Genomic DNA, 19016 nt, shown 5'->3' on the forward strand with positions numbered 1-19016 from the left:
TGCCTTCCAAGGATCCTTCAAATTGAGACGTCCTTTGACCGAGCTTGATGACTTGGCAGCCTTCCAACTGAGAAGCAGACCCAACGGGTGGTGTGTCCATTGCCCTGTGAATCCAGTAAGTTTTATAAATTTGTTCACGGTCAATTTGAACTGTTGTCATATGGTCAAAAGTGTCATAAAGATTCTTCAAGCTTTCTATTTTTATTGATAAAACAACAGCATAGGGGTTTGGAACAAAATGAGGGTGGGCATGTTTTCATCATTCTTTATTCAAACGGCCAAAACAACTTCAGACAGAAAGATATAAGGACTGCTGTCCTCCATACTAATATTTCTGTGGTATCAATGTGATTTAATTTACACAAAACTGAAATCTTTGTTCTTTGGTTTTTGCTGGATTTTGGAGGTAATGTAAAAATATTCATTGTGAGAATATCCACCACTTTCTTTGCTCTGAAATCATAACATGCATTACAGTGAGACCTCAAATTTACACAAACAAAGAACAGATATTTAACAACCCCCTGCGGCAAGATAAGATGGCTCCTGACAGTTTTGATCAAAATAACAGAAATATTTCACAAGAATTTCATACATAACTCTTTTTAGTCACAGATATTGAAATAATTAGCTCACCATGATGTCTTAGCTGTTGCTGATGACAAACCTAATATAGTGGAAGATTCTAGTGCTCTCATTTTGATCAGCAACAGCAATATTACAATTTGGGTTTGTAATGTTTCTAAACTGTAACATTCAGATTTGTACACGCACCTCAACACAAACACAAAAATCAGTAATTTTGACAGAGCAGAGCATATTTTCCATGTCAAACAATTACTTCTGCAGTCAGATAGGGCTTATGCAATTGCATATATGTACTTAATAATGGAAGGGCCTACAGCTGAGTGATATAAAGCACAGTGGGTGCTACAACACCACGTTTGCTATAATAAAAGAGTTCTTGTGCCTTTAAAGTTCAACTATTTGTACAAATAAGGCATAATAGAAGATAAAAGATTAAAACAATTTTGGCTGGAAAAAAATCATTTTAACTTTCCTTTTAAAAAACGTATACAAAAATATTCCCTTTCAATGTGTAAAAGGCACTTAAGTTAAAAACATTTGATGGAAACAGAAATCTAACCACAGGAGTTAAATGCATGTGAATCCATTTCTTTAAAATATTTTGTCCCAAAACACCAAAAACATTAGAGATGGGAGGTAGATGTTTACATTTAACTTTTCAAGTCTGGATTCACCTTGACTCATATTCTGGCTATGGATTAATGTATATGTGTGTCTATGTGTGTATGTGCACGTGTGTTGGTATCTGAAGCTTTTACAACAGACCTGCAGATATACACAAGTACACATGACAATGAACCTGAATTGAATGATATGAGTGACAGTAAACCTCACTTAGAACAGCCAAAAAGAAGATTCATCTTTTAAAAACAATCTGTTCATTCTCTATTGCACTTTACAGAAAATATACATACACACACACATGTACATGTATAAATACACATGATCATGTATAACTATAGAATACAAAATAAGTACTTCATAAATGTCATAATTGCTCCTTAGTTTGTCCAAAATGGATCATGTGCGAAAAACACATCTATGAATAAATTAAGACTTCTAACAGAGTTTAATAAGCACCTCTAACCACATATCCAGGCCTTGTTTTGCTCTGAAAAGGCAGTATCTGTCATCTCGAGCTGCTCGCATAAGAAGTCTTGTTTTCTCCAAAGCTGCTCTAGATTCCTCTTTCCTCCTGTTTAAATGCTGAGGTCCATGCTTGAAAGGAGAGGTACAAAACTCAGGCCAGTTGTTGGCCTGGAGAAGCTCTGTAATCCTGTTGATCAGGGGTATTTAAGGCTTCCGTTGTTGCTTTCTTTATGAAAAGCATACAGGGCCCACCTCCAGGTGGTAATGTGAGCCAGGTTTAGTGCTGGGCAAGTTGTAGACCTCCATAATGGGCAGTAAGTTTGGGTCCTGTGTCCGGAAAATGAACTGTGCCTGATGCCATCGGCCATCTGTGATCTGAGAGGATAAAACATGGAAGGATCAGTTGCAATAATGAGATATCCTAATAATGACAGTAGTTTTTATATTGCCAAACAGCACTATTATGCTACACCAGGGGTTCCCAAAATTTTTGTTGACTGGAACCATTAAAATATTTACTTTAAAGGGTTAGTTCACCCCAAAATGAAAATTCTGTCATTAATTACTCACCTTCATGTTGTTCCATACCCTTAAGACTTTCATTAATCTTCAGAACACAAATGAAGATCTTTTTGATGACAGAATGCTGTCAGATTTCCTTCCATTGACTGCCTTTGTAACTACCAATTTGACTCTTCAAAAACTTCATAAAGAAATCGGAAAACGAATCCATATTAATCGAGTGGTTTAGTCCAAAATAATTTCATCATAACAAGCGATTGATTCTCTTCAGAAAATTTGTACTAAATCACTTGATTCATATGGATTAGTTTTCCGATCTCTTTATTAATTTTTCGAAGCGTCAAAGTGGTAGTTACAAAGGCAGTCAATGTAAGGAAATCTGACAGCATTCTGTCATCAAAAAGATCTTCTGAAGATGAACGAAAGTCTTTCGGGTTTGGAATTACACGAGGGTGAGTAATTAATGATAGAATTTTCATTTTGGGGTGAACTAACCCTTTAAGTACCCCCTGAGATTTTATGTTAATATTTCAATTATGTAACACATTCACATGTTCACATTTCTTTGATTAATGTAATTAATGGTCACATGACATGCAAGTAAATAGATAAAACATTTAATCTTTTTATTTGTATTTTGTTTTATTTTGACTTAGTAGCTTTAAAGTGGACTCAAATCTCAGTTCACATTACATTTACGCTAATGTTTTAAGAACATTATCAAATTGAATGATAAGAACTGTTTTAACTTTATTAAAATGAAGACAGAAATATATTACTGTTATAATTTAGTCGTATTTTTACGTAAAATATATGAGAATAATTATAAGACAAAGAGCTTTTAACATTTCAAATTCTCAAGCTTTTGCTTTGGCGGAATACTGGTAAAATGCTGTGAACATGTCAGAAGCTTAGGCAATTTTGGAAATTGTGAATGTGTAAATAAAGTAAACAACAGCACATGCTACTTTCCCAAATGCATGTTAAAATCGCAGCACATGCAGGTTTGGAGTTTGTACATTTACTGTGAACTGAGCCGCTCTGAGACACCGGATCATAACATAGTGCCGTGCTTCACGCTGAAACAGTGATTTGTAATCAAATCACAGCCTTTGATTTGATATTCGCACGAAGCTATATCGCGATTATTGCAAAGTCCCATTTCATCAGCTCACAAACTACCTGCAGTTTCCTCACAAACCCTTTTTTGAGAAACCCTGCATAAATTTATGCTTACCCAGCACTCATCCTTTATTAGATCAGGCTCGATGAATCCCCCAGACTCGATTATCTGTCCGTTCCAGGCTTTAAAGTACACTGCACTAGAGGAAGGTGTTTTGGAGTCCCCTGCTGCCCAAACAGAGATGTTCAGGCAGTGGATGGTGATGATCTGCACAGCCTCTGAGCTCAGGAGGTGGATGAAGTTCATCTGGATTAGACTTACTCCAGTCTCCAACTTTAGGAAAGAAATAACAATATAATCGTATATTAGAACAATGGAACAATGTGGGTGAAGAAATGCTGACAGATTTTCACTTCCGAGTGAACTTTTCTGTATATAAATGGACACAAAAGCAGAGCTTCCTGAAATATGGCCATTTAAAGGGATAGTTCACCCAAAAATGAAAATTATCCCATGATTTACTCACCCTCAAGCCATCCTAGGTTTATATGACAATCTTCTTTCAGACGAACACAATCCGAGATATATTTAAAAATATCCTTAGTCCTCCAAGGTTTATATCGATTGTGAACTCACATTCTGAAGACGGCAAAAATGCATCCATCCATAAAAAAAAAGTAATCCATACGGCTCCAGGGGGTTAATAAAGGCCTTTTGAAGTGAAGAGATGAGTTTTTGTAAGAAAAATATCCATATATAAAACTTTATAAATTCGAATAACGAGCTTCCGGTAGATGACCGTACGCATATTGTGCACGTCAATTTGGGCGGAAGAACAACCTTTGACCCGAACGCAATGACGCAATGACGAACGTGGAGGCGAAGAGGAGAGAGCAAAACAAAACACTGATCACATAAAACTAGAAATTCTAAAGAGAAATGTTGGAGGATTTCAATATAAGAGAAGAGGAGCTTGAGTTTGTTGCCCAGCCGTATTTGTTTGAACCGTGAGAGGCGTCTAAGCTTACAATACTCCTACATCCTGCGTCATACATCGCGTCACGGGTTACTCATTTGGCGCAAGTCAACTTGCACATTCTGCATACGGTCGTCTACCGGAAGCTCGTTATTCGAATTTATAAAGTTTTATATATGGATATTTTTCTTACAAAAACACATCCCTTCACTTCAAAATGTCTTTATTAACCCCCTGGAGCCGTATGGATTACTTTTTTTTATGGATGGATGCATTTTTTCTGTCTTCAGAATGTGGGTTCCCATTCACAACAATTATAAACCTTGGAGGACTAAGGATATTTTTAAATATATCTCGGATTGTGTTCGTCTGAAAGAAGATTGTCATATACACCTAGGATGGCTTGAGGGTGATTTTCATTTTTGGGTGAACTATCCCTTTAAATTCTACAGAAATATGTGGGATTCTGTTGGTTCAGATTTTCATAATGTTCTATGGTTGTTGTCGGTTTTAAAGACCTTGGACACATCGACTGGCTTAAGGCAGGTTTGACCTCCGTTGGTGAAGTTGCACGTCACTTCAATATTGTCAGAGGAGCAGCCCAGGTTAGGATCTATCCAATAAGTGCCTTTAGTAAAGAAACAAGGTAAAAATAAAATGAATGAGTCTGTTGATCCTATTCATTCCCATCATACATGACAAACTACAACTGCAATTGGCTATTGGCTACTTTTATTATTTTACATAATTGCTTGTGTTAATGTAGCTATAGTGAACAGCTAAAACAATGACATTTACAATCAATATAATGTACTCACCATCATTCAACTTCTGCTCGCATTCGAACAGATCTCTGCACATTCTGGCTGGATTCTCCTGCGTGCCCAGCGGGTTCTTGATGCTGTGGATCAGGGTGCTGAGGTAGTGAAGAGTCTTAAAGATTTCGGTTCCCTGGTCCAGCATTGGAAGGTCAGTATCTTGATACATCTGTGGAATGGAATGAAACAAAGTCAAGATGGTCTATGATGTTTTGCAGACTACCTGTGACTAGGGGGGCTTTCACACTGGGCATGTTAGCTGAGGTCTGAATCCGAGTGTGACTGTTCCTGGTGCCCCCCGCAGTGATGGTCTGGTTTCACACTCACTTGATTCAATTGAACCCTGGTGCATTTGCGTTCATCTTACATCATCACTAAAGTGAATGCCGCATAATAGAAAACAGAACGTGTGTCAATATGTAGTTTTTTCTTTTTTTAATTAATTTGGTGCTATTATGCACAGCAGAGTGAATGACTGCTGTTCACAAACGGACTCCTTTGTGGATTGTGAGTCATTCATTTGCCGCTCAGATTTCACTCGTTCTGCATGATTACACTACACGCTCACTCTCGTTCGTATCCAATGTAAATCATGACCACTTTCTTCCCCTAATTGTGTTCTTTTGAACTAATGACGTTGTCATCAGCTAAAACGCATGCGCAGGTTACTTTACTTCGTGAACAAGTCCGGACCTGAGTGCAAGTTGCTTTCACATTCACGTGAATCATTGCAACCGAACTCAGGCCAACTCCTACAGCTAGTTTTGGGTTCAGTACCATAGTATGGTACTACACATTGTTAGGGATGGACCTTTGCAGCGATATAATTTTAACAAACATCCTGATGCCGTCCACTGCTGAGAGCGGCGTTTAGATGAATATGTAAATATGTGCTGCACTTTCCTCTCAATAACAAAATAAACACAACAAAAATGACGGCAGTGAGAAAACAACAGTTAAGAACATTACTTTTTCTCAACTGGGCAGGGCTTGCTTGTTTGTTTTTTTAAAAACAACAAAAAAAAGTTATATTTTTGGCAAATGTAAAGGCCCTTTCACACCAAAAGTGAAATGAATAAGCCTCAGGCTGAAGGAAATTCAAACAAACCTTTCAGCTGTGCTGCCATTCTGGATTAAAGAATAGGATATAGGAGAAGGAAGTTCAACACTCTAATTCTATATCTAATCTAAAGTAATTTTTGCTTATTCATATGGTTGAATTAGATAATTGAAGGTCAGCAGAAAATTGGTTAATAAAGTGAAATTAAATACATAAAGCATATTTGTGTAATTTAATATAGTTAATTATTAAGGGTTTGCATAAAATTCTGAGATTGCATTTCACAGTTTTTATTCATTTTGAGGAATACTGAATGTTTTTGTGCAAGATAGATGAGTAAATGCATGTTCATATTTAGTCTAGAAATCCAATAACCATTATGTTTACACAGCGCACACAGCACCTCTGCACTCAATTTCTCTCAACATGGGGACAGGAGAGCTGTCAGTCAATAAAATGTGAAAAAGTAACTTGCGTTACTTATTTGAAAAAGTAACTTAGATATTTTGTTGTAAATTGAAAAAGTAATGCGTTACTTTACTAGTTACTTAAAAAGTAATCTGATTACTTAACTCAAGTTACTTGTAATGAGTTACCCCCAACACTTGTTATTATTACCTGATTAGGTTAAGTGAAGATGCCACAGAACAGGCCGAGTCACTGCTTTGAGGTCAAGTTCATTTGCTAAGGTCAGTGATATCACAAACTAAAACTAAGCTCTGACACAGAAGTTCTTACACATTTTGAACACTATTTGCACCTACCTCAGACCTTAATGTAGCAGAACGGGAATCAAAAACATATAAAGGAACACCAAGAGCCTCATTTTCCTAAGAGAAAACAAAGTAGCATAGGACTATAAAGGAAGGTAAACAGTTCAATGATTTAAGAGAAAAACACAATATGTGGTGTAGCGGCTATTATGTAGGTGTGAGTGTTTTTATTTTAGGAAAACAAAGGGGCATTTGAAGGATAGGGACTATCCTATGGTGAGACATTTTCAGGTAGCTCATAACAGCAGTGTTATAATGGAAGTAATAGAAACAGTAGGAACAATATATGAGGTGGTGGTTGGGGTTGACTTCAGTCCCTTTCTTTGAAATTATTTATTTTTCTTTGGTAATCTTTGTGTCTTTTTAGACTAGCCTTGGATATACAGTACTCCACCTAGTGGTTTTCTTGACAATAATTACTTTTGTTTGTAATTTCATCTGGGCATGTGTGTTTAATTAGGCTGCTTTAGCTGATTTTCCCATTAAATTATATGTAATATCTAATTAATCTAATTAACTTACACTGGAAAGTCTTCAAAACTCAAATTTTCGTGATTTTGGGGCACGCAAGTTTCTAAACATGAGAAATGATGGAATTTGCTTAGCCTCAAATGCTGTTTAGAAGTGGTATTAGAGATGTGGATTTAGTGTGCGTTAAGGGCACAGAGCTTTGGCACTTATCAGACAGTCTTGTGAACTTCCTGTCGCATACACACGCTCTCAAGTGGCCAAGACCGACAAAAATACCTTAATATATTCAAGGCATACTTACATGAGGAAAAGATACACTAGGAAGCCCCTATAAACCAATGCGAGAGAAAGAAACAGAAAGCATTGACAATGAGCTTCAGCTAAATACAACTAAAGCATTACACATACTATTCATTTGTTTGTTAAAATGCATCAAGACTACTTACTGGAGGTCCAGGTGGTCCACGAGGACCTGGAGGTCCCTAAAGGGTGGCGAAAAGAACATTTTTATGTTGGTTAAATAGTACCACATAATTTATCCAAATATATACATATCGCTGTAAAGCTGCTTTGAAACAACCTGTATTGTATAAAGCACTATATAAATAAAGGTGACTTGACGTGGTAGTAACATTGGGGAAACATACCCTGGGTCCCTGAACACCCTGTTTAAAATAAAAGGAGAAACACAAAATGTTATTTTCAGTCGGGAACCCTTTTTAACCATGAATTCACTTGGAAACTGACTAGAAATAGTTCTCCCTACTAATTTGAATGTAGCTTAAAAGTGTCTCAGGCCAAGTGTCATTCCACTCTCTATTTCCATATGATGTCAATCAGTTCATCATAAACATAAATGATTAGATGCTTTCTTAACTGCTGTTTTCTCACTGCTGTCATTTGTGTAGTATGTTTATTTTGTTATTGAAAGGAAAGCACCCAGCACATATTTACATATTGATCTAAACGCCACTCTGAGTAGTGTAAGCGGCGTTGAGACGTTCGTAAACAGTATATCGCTGCAAAAGTATTTCAACTTCTTTTTACCCTTTAGCAAAAAATGAAAGAGTACTTCGCGGTGAGTATATCAGGGCCTTTAGTAATGTTATTGAATGGAGATGATAAAGCAGAAGTGAGCTTATGCCAAAGTCAATGCCAGTCTAAAACAGGATTATATGGGAACCATACATATTAGAAGTTCAGCATTTCAAAAGGATTCTTACCATTTCCCCTCTATTTCCTTTGTCTCCTTGTGGTCCCTAATACAAAGAGAGGAAGAGATAGATGTTTTTTTTTAAATATGCCCCCAATTAGAAACCACCTATGAAACATCTTGAGTGATTCAGATCATACATACTGGGTTACCACTAGGCCCAATGATACCAACGGGTCCGATAGCTCCTTGCATTCCCTTAAAAGAAGAAACACCTACAGTAGTTGCTGATCAAGAACTCTTCATCCATCTCATTGGTGTTTTCAGAACAGTTCTCACAGTGGTACTTACCATTAAACCCTGAGGACCCTTTGGGCCCTGGATACCCACAGGGCCAAGGTCTCCGGGTGGGCCCTGTGAATGACAGAAACACTTTAGAAATCAAAACTGTTTGGCCTTAAACTGACACCAGTGTCATCACAAAGCTTGTGTTTGGTTATACTTTGTGACTAGATCTCTCAAAGCTGCTTAAGAAGCTATTTTTCATCTTAAGCTACAGTGCTTCTACAGCTGTAATGAAATGCTACAGTAGGTTGCCTTGTTTGCTTGAAAGCTTAGCATTAAAATAAGAAATCGTCTCAGGTTACGTATGTAACCATAGTTCCCTGAGAAAGGGAACGAGACGCTGCGTCCGATAGGATCGCTTTGGGAACGCCCTCAGCGTGATAGCGTCTGATGCACGTCTGTCAACTAGTCCAATGGCGAGAGTGAACGTCACGGGCGGATGACGTCACGACCAGGAATGGATAAATACACATCCGGCGAGACCGGCTTCAGCTCAAACTGCCGAAGCAAATCGATCACAGGGATGCAGGGAGTATGGCAACGCGACGCAGCGTCTCGTTCCCTTTCTCAGGGAACTATGGTTACATACGTAACCTGAGACGTTCCCTTTCGAGGGAACTCGCGCTGCGTCCGATAGGATCGCTTTGGGAACGATATACCAAAACGCCATAATCACAAATACCTGTCTGTGTGAAACTGTGGCACACTTAGGACAGTAACACAGATGATCCTGGAGCTGCGTCCAGGTCAAGGTCATAGTACCTCACAAAAGTGAGAGGCGAGGACCAACCGGCCGCATCGCAAATTTCTTTGAGGGAAACCCCCGAAATTAAGGCCTTGGAGGCCGCCATACTCCTAGTTGAATGCGCTCTGACAGCTAAAGGACACTGCTGGCCAGAGACTTCATAAGCGAGCGAAATAGCCTCAACTATCCACTTGCTTACAGTGTGTTTAGAGGCAGGACGACCCCTGTTATGTGGTCCAAAGCACACAAATAACTGGTCTGCTTTCCTCCACAGGGCAGCTCTGTGGACATATGTGTCCAGTGCTCGCACTGGACACAGCAGATTCAGTTTCTCCTGGTCTGGGGTAACAAACGGAGGAGGACAAAAAGCTTGCAGCACAATAGGCCTTGGAACATTAGTCAAAACCTTAGGGATATACCCAGGTTTGGGGTAGAGGAAGGCTTTGACCATCCCCGGCGCAAACTCAAGACAGGTTGGGGACACTGAAAGGGCCTGAAGGTCTCCTACTCTCTTAAGGGACGATATAGCAAGAAGGAAGACAGTCTTAAGTGTCAGGAACTTATCTGAGACTGACTCAAGTGGCTCAAATGGAGCTGTAGATAGGCCTTCCAACACAATGGCCAAATCCCAAGCAGGGACCCTCGTGCGCATCGCAGGCCTCAGCCTCTGGGTGCCACGGAGGAAACGAATAACCAACGGGTTCTTCCCGACAGTAGTACCATCCACATGGGCATGGTAAGCAGATATAGTTGAAACATATACTTTAAGTGTAGATGGGGTTAACCCAGATGAGAAGCGGCACTGTAGGAACTCAAGTACTGAACCTATCGGGCAGTAGACTGGATCCAACTGCCGTTCTTGGCACCAGGAAGTGAAAAGTTTCCACTTCAAAGCGTATAGTTTCCTCGTGGAAGGAGCTCTGGATTGAAGAATGGTCTCTACAACCTCAGTTGAGAGACCAGCCTCTATGAGTTTGGCCCCCTCAGAGGCCAAACCCACAGATTCCACATTTCTGGACGGGGATGGAGAATTGTGCCCCCCGCCTGAGACAGGAGATCCCTCCTGATCGGAATCTTCCAAGGTGAGCCATCGAGAAGAGCTATCAGGTCCGAAAACCATATGCGGCTCGGCCAGTGAGGTGCTACTAACAGTAGACTTATCCCTTCCCGGCGAATCTTCTCCAGAACTTCTGGGAGCAGAACAACTGGGGGAAATGCATACAGACGCAGCCTCGGCCACGCCTGTACCATAGCATCCAGTCCCAGAGGAGCTGGATGTGTGCGGGAGAACCAAAGTGGACAGTGCGTCGTATCCTGAGACGCAAACAGATCCACTTCCGCTTGGCCATAAATCTCCCATATGAGCTTCACCACCTCCGGGTGAAGTCTCCATTCCCCTGACCTCAGCCCCTGCCTCGACAGGATGTCTGCTCCAATATTCTGAGTCCCTGGAATGTAGATAGCTCTCAAGGAGAGCATCTTCCCCAGAGACCACAGGAGGATCTGTTGCGCCAGTTTGTATAATGGGCGCGACCGCAGACCCCCCTGTCGATTTATATACGAGACCACCGATGTGTTGTCCGTCTTGACCAGCACATGATGGCCCCTCAGGTCTGGAAGGAAGAACTTCAATGCATTGAAGACCGCCATCATCTCCAGGCAATTTATGTGCCATGAGAGCTGATGAGTCTTCCACAGACCCTGAGCTGAGCGGCCTTCCATTACCGCTCCCCAGCCTGTGAGAGAAGCGTCTGTCGTCAGAGTGACACGGCGACATCGAGCTCCTAACACAGGGCCCTGGGACAGGAACCAATTTTTCTTCCATATGATCAAGGCGTGGAGACAGCGCCGCGTAATCTTGATCATACGAAGTGGGTTGCCCCTCGGGGAGAACCCTTTGGTCCTGAGCCACCACTGTAAGGGTCTCATGTACAGCAGGCCAAAAGGTATCACGTTGGACGCTGCTGCCATCAGACCCAGCAGTCTCTGAAACTGCTTTACAGTGCGTGACTGGCCTAGCTTCAATTCTTTCATGGCTGATAGAATGGCAGTGATGCGAACTGGAGAGAGACATGCTCGCATTATCACTGAATCCCACACCACACCAAGAAAAGTGGTCCTCTGTCGTGGAGTAAGCACGCTTTTCTTTGCATTCAGTCTCAACCCCAATTTCTGAATATGCGCGAGAACGACATCTCGATGCCGAACCGCCATCTCCTCTGACTGTGCTAAAATCAACCAGTCGTCGATATAATTCAGGATGCGTATGCCCTGCAGCCTGAGCGGGGCCAGTGCTGCATCTACGCATTTCGTGAATGTGCGGGGTGAGAGAGCTAGGCCGAACGGAAGAACCCGAAATTGGTACGCCTCGCCCCCGAAAGCGAACCTCAGGAACTTCCTGTGCTGTGGAAGGATGGAGATATGGAAGTATGCGTCCTTGAGATCTATTGTGACAAACCAATCCTCGGATTTGATTTGAGTCACGATTTGACTTATCGTCAGCATCTTGAATTTTAGCTTTCGTACTGCTCGATTCAGATGTCTTAGATCTAAAATAGGGCGCAACCCCCCATCCTTTTTTGGAACCAGGAAATACCGGCTGTAAAATCCCGACTCCCTGTCGGCAACCGGAACCCTCTCTATAGCCTCCTTTGCTAATAGGGTTCTTATTTCTTGCTCCAACACCAGAGCCTGCTGAGGAAGCACTGACGTATGCAGCACTCCTTTGAACAGAGGTGGATGGCACCAAAACTGGATTTTGTAACCTTTGTCTACAATCTGCAGGACCCAACGTGAGATATTTTGAAGAGATTTCCACTCTACCAGAAAATCTACTAAGGGAACCAGCCTCTCGAGGCTGGCCTCTGGTGTTTTGTTCACAGCACATTTTTGATGTAAATTTATCCTCCTCAGAGGATGTGACGCAGCGTTGTGTTGTTGTGAACACTGCGTCACTAATTCGGTGGGAACCGCTGCGCCCCGAATCACCAAAGGTGGCGGGGTTGGCAGAACGGCCTCCTGAGGGCCACGAGGTGGAACGGGCACCGTATACTGAGGTGTGTACCGCACCACCCCGTGCGGGGCTGCCCTCAGAAGCCTGACACCCCTGGCGTCAGGACTTCTTCTGCCCAGCCTTCTTCGCCTGAAGCAAAACCCTCAGGTCTGTCTTCGGCTTAGAAGGCTTGGGCTGAGAGTGCCGTCCCGGCCCACCGTGTCTTTGAGGTGGAGCACGAGAAGCGACACTCTCTTTCTGCTGCGCTCGGTATGAGGAGCTATACGGCTGGGGCTGCTCACGCCCAGCAGCCCCAGAGGATGGATGGCGGCGTGGTAAATATTTCTTGAACGCCTCCGCTTGCTTTTTAGCTTCCTGGAACCTGTCGACGACTAATGTAACCGCGTCGCCGAACAGGCCAGAAGGCACAAGCGGGGCGTCGAGGAGAAAGGCCCTGTCTTTATCTTTTAATTCAGACAGATTGAGCCACAGGTGCCTCTCTGTCGCCACCAAGGCTGCCATAGACCGCCCAACAGCTCTGGCGGTCTCCTTGGTGGCCCTAAGAGACAGATCTGTGGCTCGACGCAGTTCTCGAACTGCGTCTGGGCCAATCCCCTCCCCGCCATCCAGATCCTTCAGCAGGTCTGCCTGGTATGCTTGCAGAACAGCCATAGTGTGCAAGCACGCACCAGCCTGACCTGCTGCCGTATACGCTTTTCCCACTAACCCTGATGTAGCTTTAAGTGGTTTTGTGGGAAGCGTGGGGGCCTTCAGGGACAACGCTGAACCCGGGGACAGATAGCTCGCAAGCGTCTGTTCAACCCGGGGCATCGTCCCATAACCATATTCTTTCAGCCCCCTTATGTTAGAATAGTGCTTGACATGAGGGCTGAACAAGCGTGATGAATATGGTTTCTTCCATGATCTCGTTAGCTCATCATGCAGATCATGGAAGAATGGCAGACCCCGTGGTGGAAGTGCTTTATTTGATGACAAAAAGCGCTCGTCCAGTTTGCTTTTCGGACGAGCGCCCTGATTCTCGGCTGGCCAATCAATGCTTAGCTTAGACACAGCGCGAGAAAGCACATCCACCAGCTCCTCATACTCAGGGGAAAGTGATGGCGAGTCATCTTCCCCCATATCGACGCTCAGCACATCCAATTCCTCAGAACTAGAGTGCTGACGCGACGAGCCCTCTCCCTGGGCGGAAGAAGCCGCGGGGCGGGCTTCCGACACCAGCGAGGGGGCGAGGGATCTGCCAGGTGAAGGCTGAGAAAGAGCACTCATGCCCGTCTCAAGCCCCGCTGACAGATCCATCTGCGAACCCCACGACATCTTTCTCCGCGCCGCCTCGGCAGACGCGGGCCCAGAGCCGTGGGGAACGCTTGCCTGCGCACTTTCCTCGAAAAGTGCGAGGCGGGAGCGGAGCGTCCTTAAAGGAAGCTTTTCACAATGCTCGCATTCAGCCCCCTCGAAGGCTGAAAGAGCATGCTCCGCTCCCAAACACATCACGCACAAATCGTGTGTATCCCCACCCGTCAGGAAACGAGGGCAGGGAGGAGTACACGGTTTAAATGCCTGTGTGTTCGCCATAACTGTATATATTGAGCTGCACTATATCGGGACAGACAACAATAAATAGACAAAGACAGTTTCACATAGAGCGCTTAGCTGAGGCAAAAAAGCTGAAGCCGGTCTCGCCGGATGTGTATTTATCCATTCCTGGTCGTGACGTCATCCGCCTGTGACGTTCACTCTCGCCATTGGACTAGTTGACAGACGTGCATCAGACGCTATCACGCTGAGGGCGTTCCCAAAGCGATCCTATCGGACGCAGCGCGAGTTCCCTCGAAAGGGAAAAACAATTAATGCTTGCCTGATTAATTGTTTTCTGATGAATCACATAAAAGTGCTCTTTTTTCAGTGTAGACTGTTCATTAATCACAAGACTAGTCAATGGTTTTATGTAAGCATCATTAAATATTATAAAGCACCTAACAGCTTTACTTTGTGAAATAGATTTGATTTGTGGTGTAATCTACTCTTTTCAGCCTCTTTGGTAAAAGAGGAAATCATTTCAGTTACTCAGAATAGAGAGGACATCATTTTACTTCTGTAATGTGACATATTAAAATTATAGAAAGGGACTTGATTAGAAATCTTGTAGTATCTATATGGCAGGTGGTTGGAGGGAAAGGGGCCTGGTAACATCGGTTAAAAAGGATGTGGAGGAAATTATTACATTTTGATGAAAGATTATGAAGACAAACTTTTTTTATTATTTGGAACACGCACAGATCATTCACAATAAGACTACCAACACATATTAAACACAGATTGAATTTATTTGAAATTTGAATTTATATGATAATGGTAGTGCAATAAGTGAGTTTACCTTTGGTCCAAACATTCCAAGAACTCCAGGAAATCCCTGTTCACCAGTATCACCCTAAAGAAAAATTTAAACAGAACAGTAGCAGAAACGGTTTGTGACAGTAAGTGTTAAAGAAATGTCACTGTCATTCATTCATTACTGTTAAATAGACTGAAAACATTGTATGGGTCAAAATTATCGATTTTTCTTTTATGCCAAAAATCATTAAGATATTAAGTAAAGACCATGTTCCATGGAAGATATTTTTTAAATTTCCTACTGTAAATATAACAAAAATGTATTTTTTTGGGTGGATATGCATTGCTAAGGACTTCATTTGGACAACTTTAAATGTGATTTTCTCAATATTTTGATTTTTCTGCACACTCAGATTCCAGATTTTCAAATAGTTGTATCTCAGCCAAATATTGTCCTATCATAACAAACCATAGATCAATGGAAAGCATATTTATCCAGCTCAATCAAAATTGACCCTTATGACTGGTTTTGTGGTTCAGGGTCACATATGTTAAAATATGTCAGTGCTGTCCTTTTGCACTTTCTATTCATCAAAGAATCCTGAAATTTTTTTTTATCTCAGTTTCCATAAAAATATTAGTGATAATGATAAAAATGTTTCTTGAGCACCAAATCAGCATATTAGAATGATTTCTGAAGGATCATGTAGCACTGAGGAGTGGAATAATAGCTGCTGAAAATTCAGCTTTGCCATCACAGGAATAAATTACATTTAAATATATTAAAATAAAAATTGTAATAATATTTCACAATATTACTGTTTTTACTGTATTTTTGATCATGTAAATGCAGCCAAATGGTAGGGTACAGTATATTGCGTAGGCAGGTGCACCGTGTCCTTGTTAAAAAGTCAAAATGCTGTAATTGTCCAGTATTTTAGAGAGTTGTGTAAGAAGTTACTTATGTTTGATTTTTAGAGGTTTATGATTTAAGCAATCTGACATAATTTGAGCAACATTTGTTGGTGTGTTTGTCGTATTTGCAATGGATTGTTTGTCATAACAGAGAAACGATACTCACAGGTTGCCCTTTGACCCCTCGGTCACCTTGTTTTCCAGGAAATCCCATTCCTCCAATAAATCCTCTTTTGCCTGGAGCTCCAGTTTGGCCAGGGATGCCCCTGTCACCCTAAGTCACAACAAAGTGAAATGTTTACGCAAAAACCAGCTAATATTGTGATAGATGCAAATAAAGAGCAGGTCATTATCCATTTAAGCAAGGTACCTTTGGTCCAAAAGAGCCTTGAATTCCTGGCAGGCCTGGTACACCTGTGTTTCCTTGAGGACCTGGTTTTCCAGGCAGACCAACCTCCCCATCACTTCCTTGCTCACCCTAAAGCGCACAACAGAGAAAAAACAAACCAAAACATCACAAACCACAAAAAGCACCTGGGCCATATAAAGTGTTACACTGAGAGCATTGAGAATTACATTCATTGTCTTACTGGCATTCCTTTAGCTCCATCTTTCCCAAGGGCTCCATCAACCCCAGGATCACCCTCAAGACCCTCACGGCCAACAACTCCTCTGGGGCCAGGAAGACCAACGGGACCCTTTGGGAGAAACACAACTGTTTATATTAACATCAGTTGTAGGTTTATCATGATCTCACTGAACTCAGTTCAGCGTGTAAGAAAATTACTTACAGGGGACCCTTGATTTCCAGATTCACCATGAGGACCGTTTTTGCCTTTTGGACCCTGAATAAAATCGGCTATTCAGTTGAGGTGGATATTACGTTTCACAGTTGGCCTGGTTTCACAGACAGGGCTTAGATTAAGCAAGGATTAGACCTTAGTTTAATTAGGACATTTAAGTAGCTTTAATAAACATGCCTTACTGGTGTGCATCTTGAGACCAAACAATGGCACTGACATATTTTAAGATATGTCAGTGCAAGTTGCTTTCAGTTGAAACAGCTCAAACTTACATTTTAGTCTGGGACTAAGCTTAAGCCTCGTCTGTGAAACCAGTGGAATATGATTTAAAATGTGTGTGTGCATTATAAACAAAACAAAATCCACAATATGTTTGTGTTCACATGGTAAATTACTTTATTGCCTTTGGATCCTTTAGGCCCTGGAAACCCTCTTGGCCCTGCATTTCCCTGTGGTTATAGACAGGGAAAATAAGATGAAGAAAATGATGAAAATGTATATTTTATAACAGTTTATTTATAACAGTTTAAAGGATTAGTTCACTTCTGAATGAAAATTTCCTGATAATTTACTCACCCCCATGTCATCCAAAATGTTCATGTCTTTCTTTCTTCAGTCAAAAAGAAATTAAGGTTTTTGAGGAAAACGTTCCAGGATTTTTCTCCATATAGTGAACTTCAGTGGGGTTCACCGGGTGGAAAGTCCAAATTGCAGTTTCAATGCAGCTTCAAAGGGCTCTATGCGATCCCAGCCGAGGAATAAGGGTCTCGTCTAGCGAAACAATCTGTCATTTTTTTAAAAAAATAAAAATTTATACACTTTTTTTTAACCACAAATGCTTGTCTTGCACTGCTCTGCGATGTGCCACGCATTACATTGAGAGGTCACGCGTGACGTAGGCGAAGTACCGCGGTAGGGCGAAAAACGTAATCTAATTTTCTCCTCCAACTTCAAAATCGTCCGATATTGTTGTTTTACCTTTTTTTTGTAAAGGGCGTTTGGCTTAATCTTTGCACGTTCGCTTTGTAGACACTGGATTGGTACTTCCGCCTATGTCACGCATGACCTTAACGTGATTCCGTCATGCGAGCGGATCGCAGAGCTAGTGCAAGACGAGAATTTGTGGTTAAAAAGTGTATACATTTTTATCGCTAGATAAGACCCTTATTCCTCGTCTGGGATTGCGTAGAGCCCTTTGAAGCTGCACTGAAACTGCAATTTAGACCTTCAACCTGGTGAACCCCACTGAAGTCCACTATATGGAGAAGAATCCTGGAATGTTTTCCTCAAAAACCTTAATTTCTTTTCGACTGAAGAAAGAAAGACATGAACATCTTGGATGATATGGGGGTGAGTAAATTATCAGGAAATTTTCATTCAGAAATGAGCTAATCCTTTAAAGCAGGGTTTTTAATGTTAACTAAAACTAAAACCATAAAAAAAAAATGTATTACTTGAAATAAAATAAACATTAACTGAAATAAAATAAATAAAAAAACTTAAACATACTTCAAAAAAAAAAAAAAAAAAAAAAGTCAGCTAGTTGCCAAAGCAACATTTCTCATTTTCATTTAGTTTAAGTTGAAGTACTAAAATAACTAAAATTAAATAAACTAAAACTAAAAATCATTATTAAGTTATAGTAAAAACTTAATAAAACAATAAAAAACTATTTACATACTATAAAAAAACTAATAAAAATGACAAAATGACTAAATAAATTACTTTAACTACAATAAAAATGAAAACAGAAAATAAATAATAAAATAAAATCTAATTTAAAATATTAACAAAACTATAATACTATATCACTAGAATCACTCACAGGGAGTCCAGGAGCCCCTGGTTTTCCTCTTTCCCCATGAACACCTTCATGACCCTTAAGATTTAAAATTGAAATTCAAAATTTGACATAAAGCATGTTTAATTAGTCATCTATTTTGGATTTTTTCTAAAAAATTTGTGTATAAAATAAAAAGTAAAAAACTCACTGGGTATCCAGGGTCACCTGGCTCTCCCCTTTCTCCTCTGTTGCCGACAGGTCCCTGATTCCCAATCAAAACCAAACACATTGATCAGGTTGGCATCCAGAATTCTCCCAAAACAAGGCATAAATGTGTAGTAAATCTAGCGGACTGACTCACGATGTCACCTGAAGGACCAGGTGGACCTTCAACCTTCCCGTCATCTCCTTGCTCTCCCTGAAAAAAATGAAATTGATTTTAGCATTGATTTCTACATTTTTTACCTAAAATATCTGGTATATTTGGCCATGTGCTGTGTGTATATCC

The 19016-nt window shown here is 41.1% G+C and overlaps 1 protein-coding gene across 3 annotated transcripts in view; it reads right to left on the minus strand.

The window, feature by feature from the left end:
- Positions 1-249: 249 nt before the first annotated feature.
- The window catches only part of col27a1b (collagen, type XXVII, alpha 1b), a 115004-nt gene continuing 96237 nt past the window's right edge, over positions 250-19016 (minus strand). For 2 of the 3 annotated variants that reach the window (XM_051894871.1, XM_051894872.1), the window contains 20 exons: positions 18870-18926; positions 18717-18770; positions 18551-18604; positions 17121-17174; positions 16714-16767; positions 16513-16620; positions 16293-16400; positions 16089-16196; positions 15051-15104; positions 8925-8987; positions 8778-8831; positions 8644-8679; positions 8068-8085; positions 7867-7902; positions 7722-7748; positions 6941-7006; positions 5117-5285; positions 4817-4926; positions 3437-3655; positions 250-2052 (listed from right to left, as the gene is read on the minus strand). In XM_051894871.1, the coding sequence (XP_051750831.1) occupies positions 1906-2052; positions 3437-3655; positions 4817-4926; positions 5117-5285; positions 6941-7006; positions 7722-7748; positions 7867-7902; positions 8068-8085; positions 8644-8679; positions 8778-8831; positions 8925-8987; positions 15051-15104; positions 16089-16196; positions 16293-16400; positions 16513-16620; positions 16714-16767; positions 17121-17174; positions 18551-18604; positions 18717-18770; positions 18870-18926 (1596 nt within the window). In that variant the 3' untranslated portion in view covers positions 250-1905. Of the gene's footprint in view, positions 2053-3436; positions 3656-4816; positions 4927-5116; positions 5286-6940; positions 7007-7721; positions 7749-7866; positions 7903-8067; positions 8086-8643; positions 8680-8777; positions 8849-8924; positions 8988-15050; positions 15105-16088; positions 16197-16292; positions 16401-16512; positions 16621-16713; positions 16768-17120; positions 17175-18550; positions 18605-18716; positions 18771-18869; positions 18927-19016 lie in introns of those variants that run through there. The other variant, XM_051894873.1, reaches the window with a different exon arrangement.

Source organism: Ctenopharyngodon idella, chromosome 5, assembly GCF_019924925.1.
Source record: "Ctenopharyngodon idella isolate HZGC_01 chromosome 5, HZGC01, whole genome shotgun sequence".
Lineage (NCBI taxonomy): Eukaryota > Metazoa > Chordata > Actinopteri > Cypriniformes > Xenocyprididae > Ctenopharyngodon > Ctenopharyngodon idella.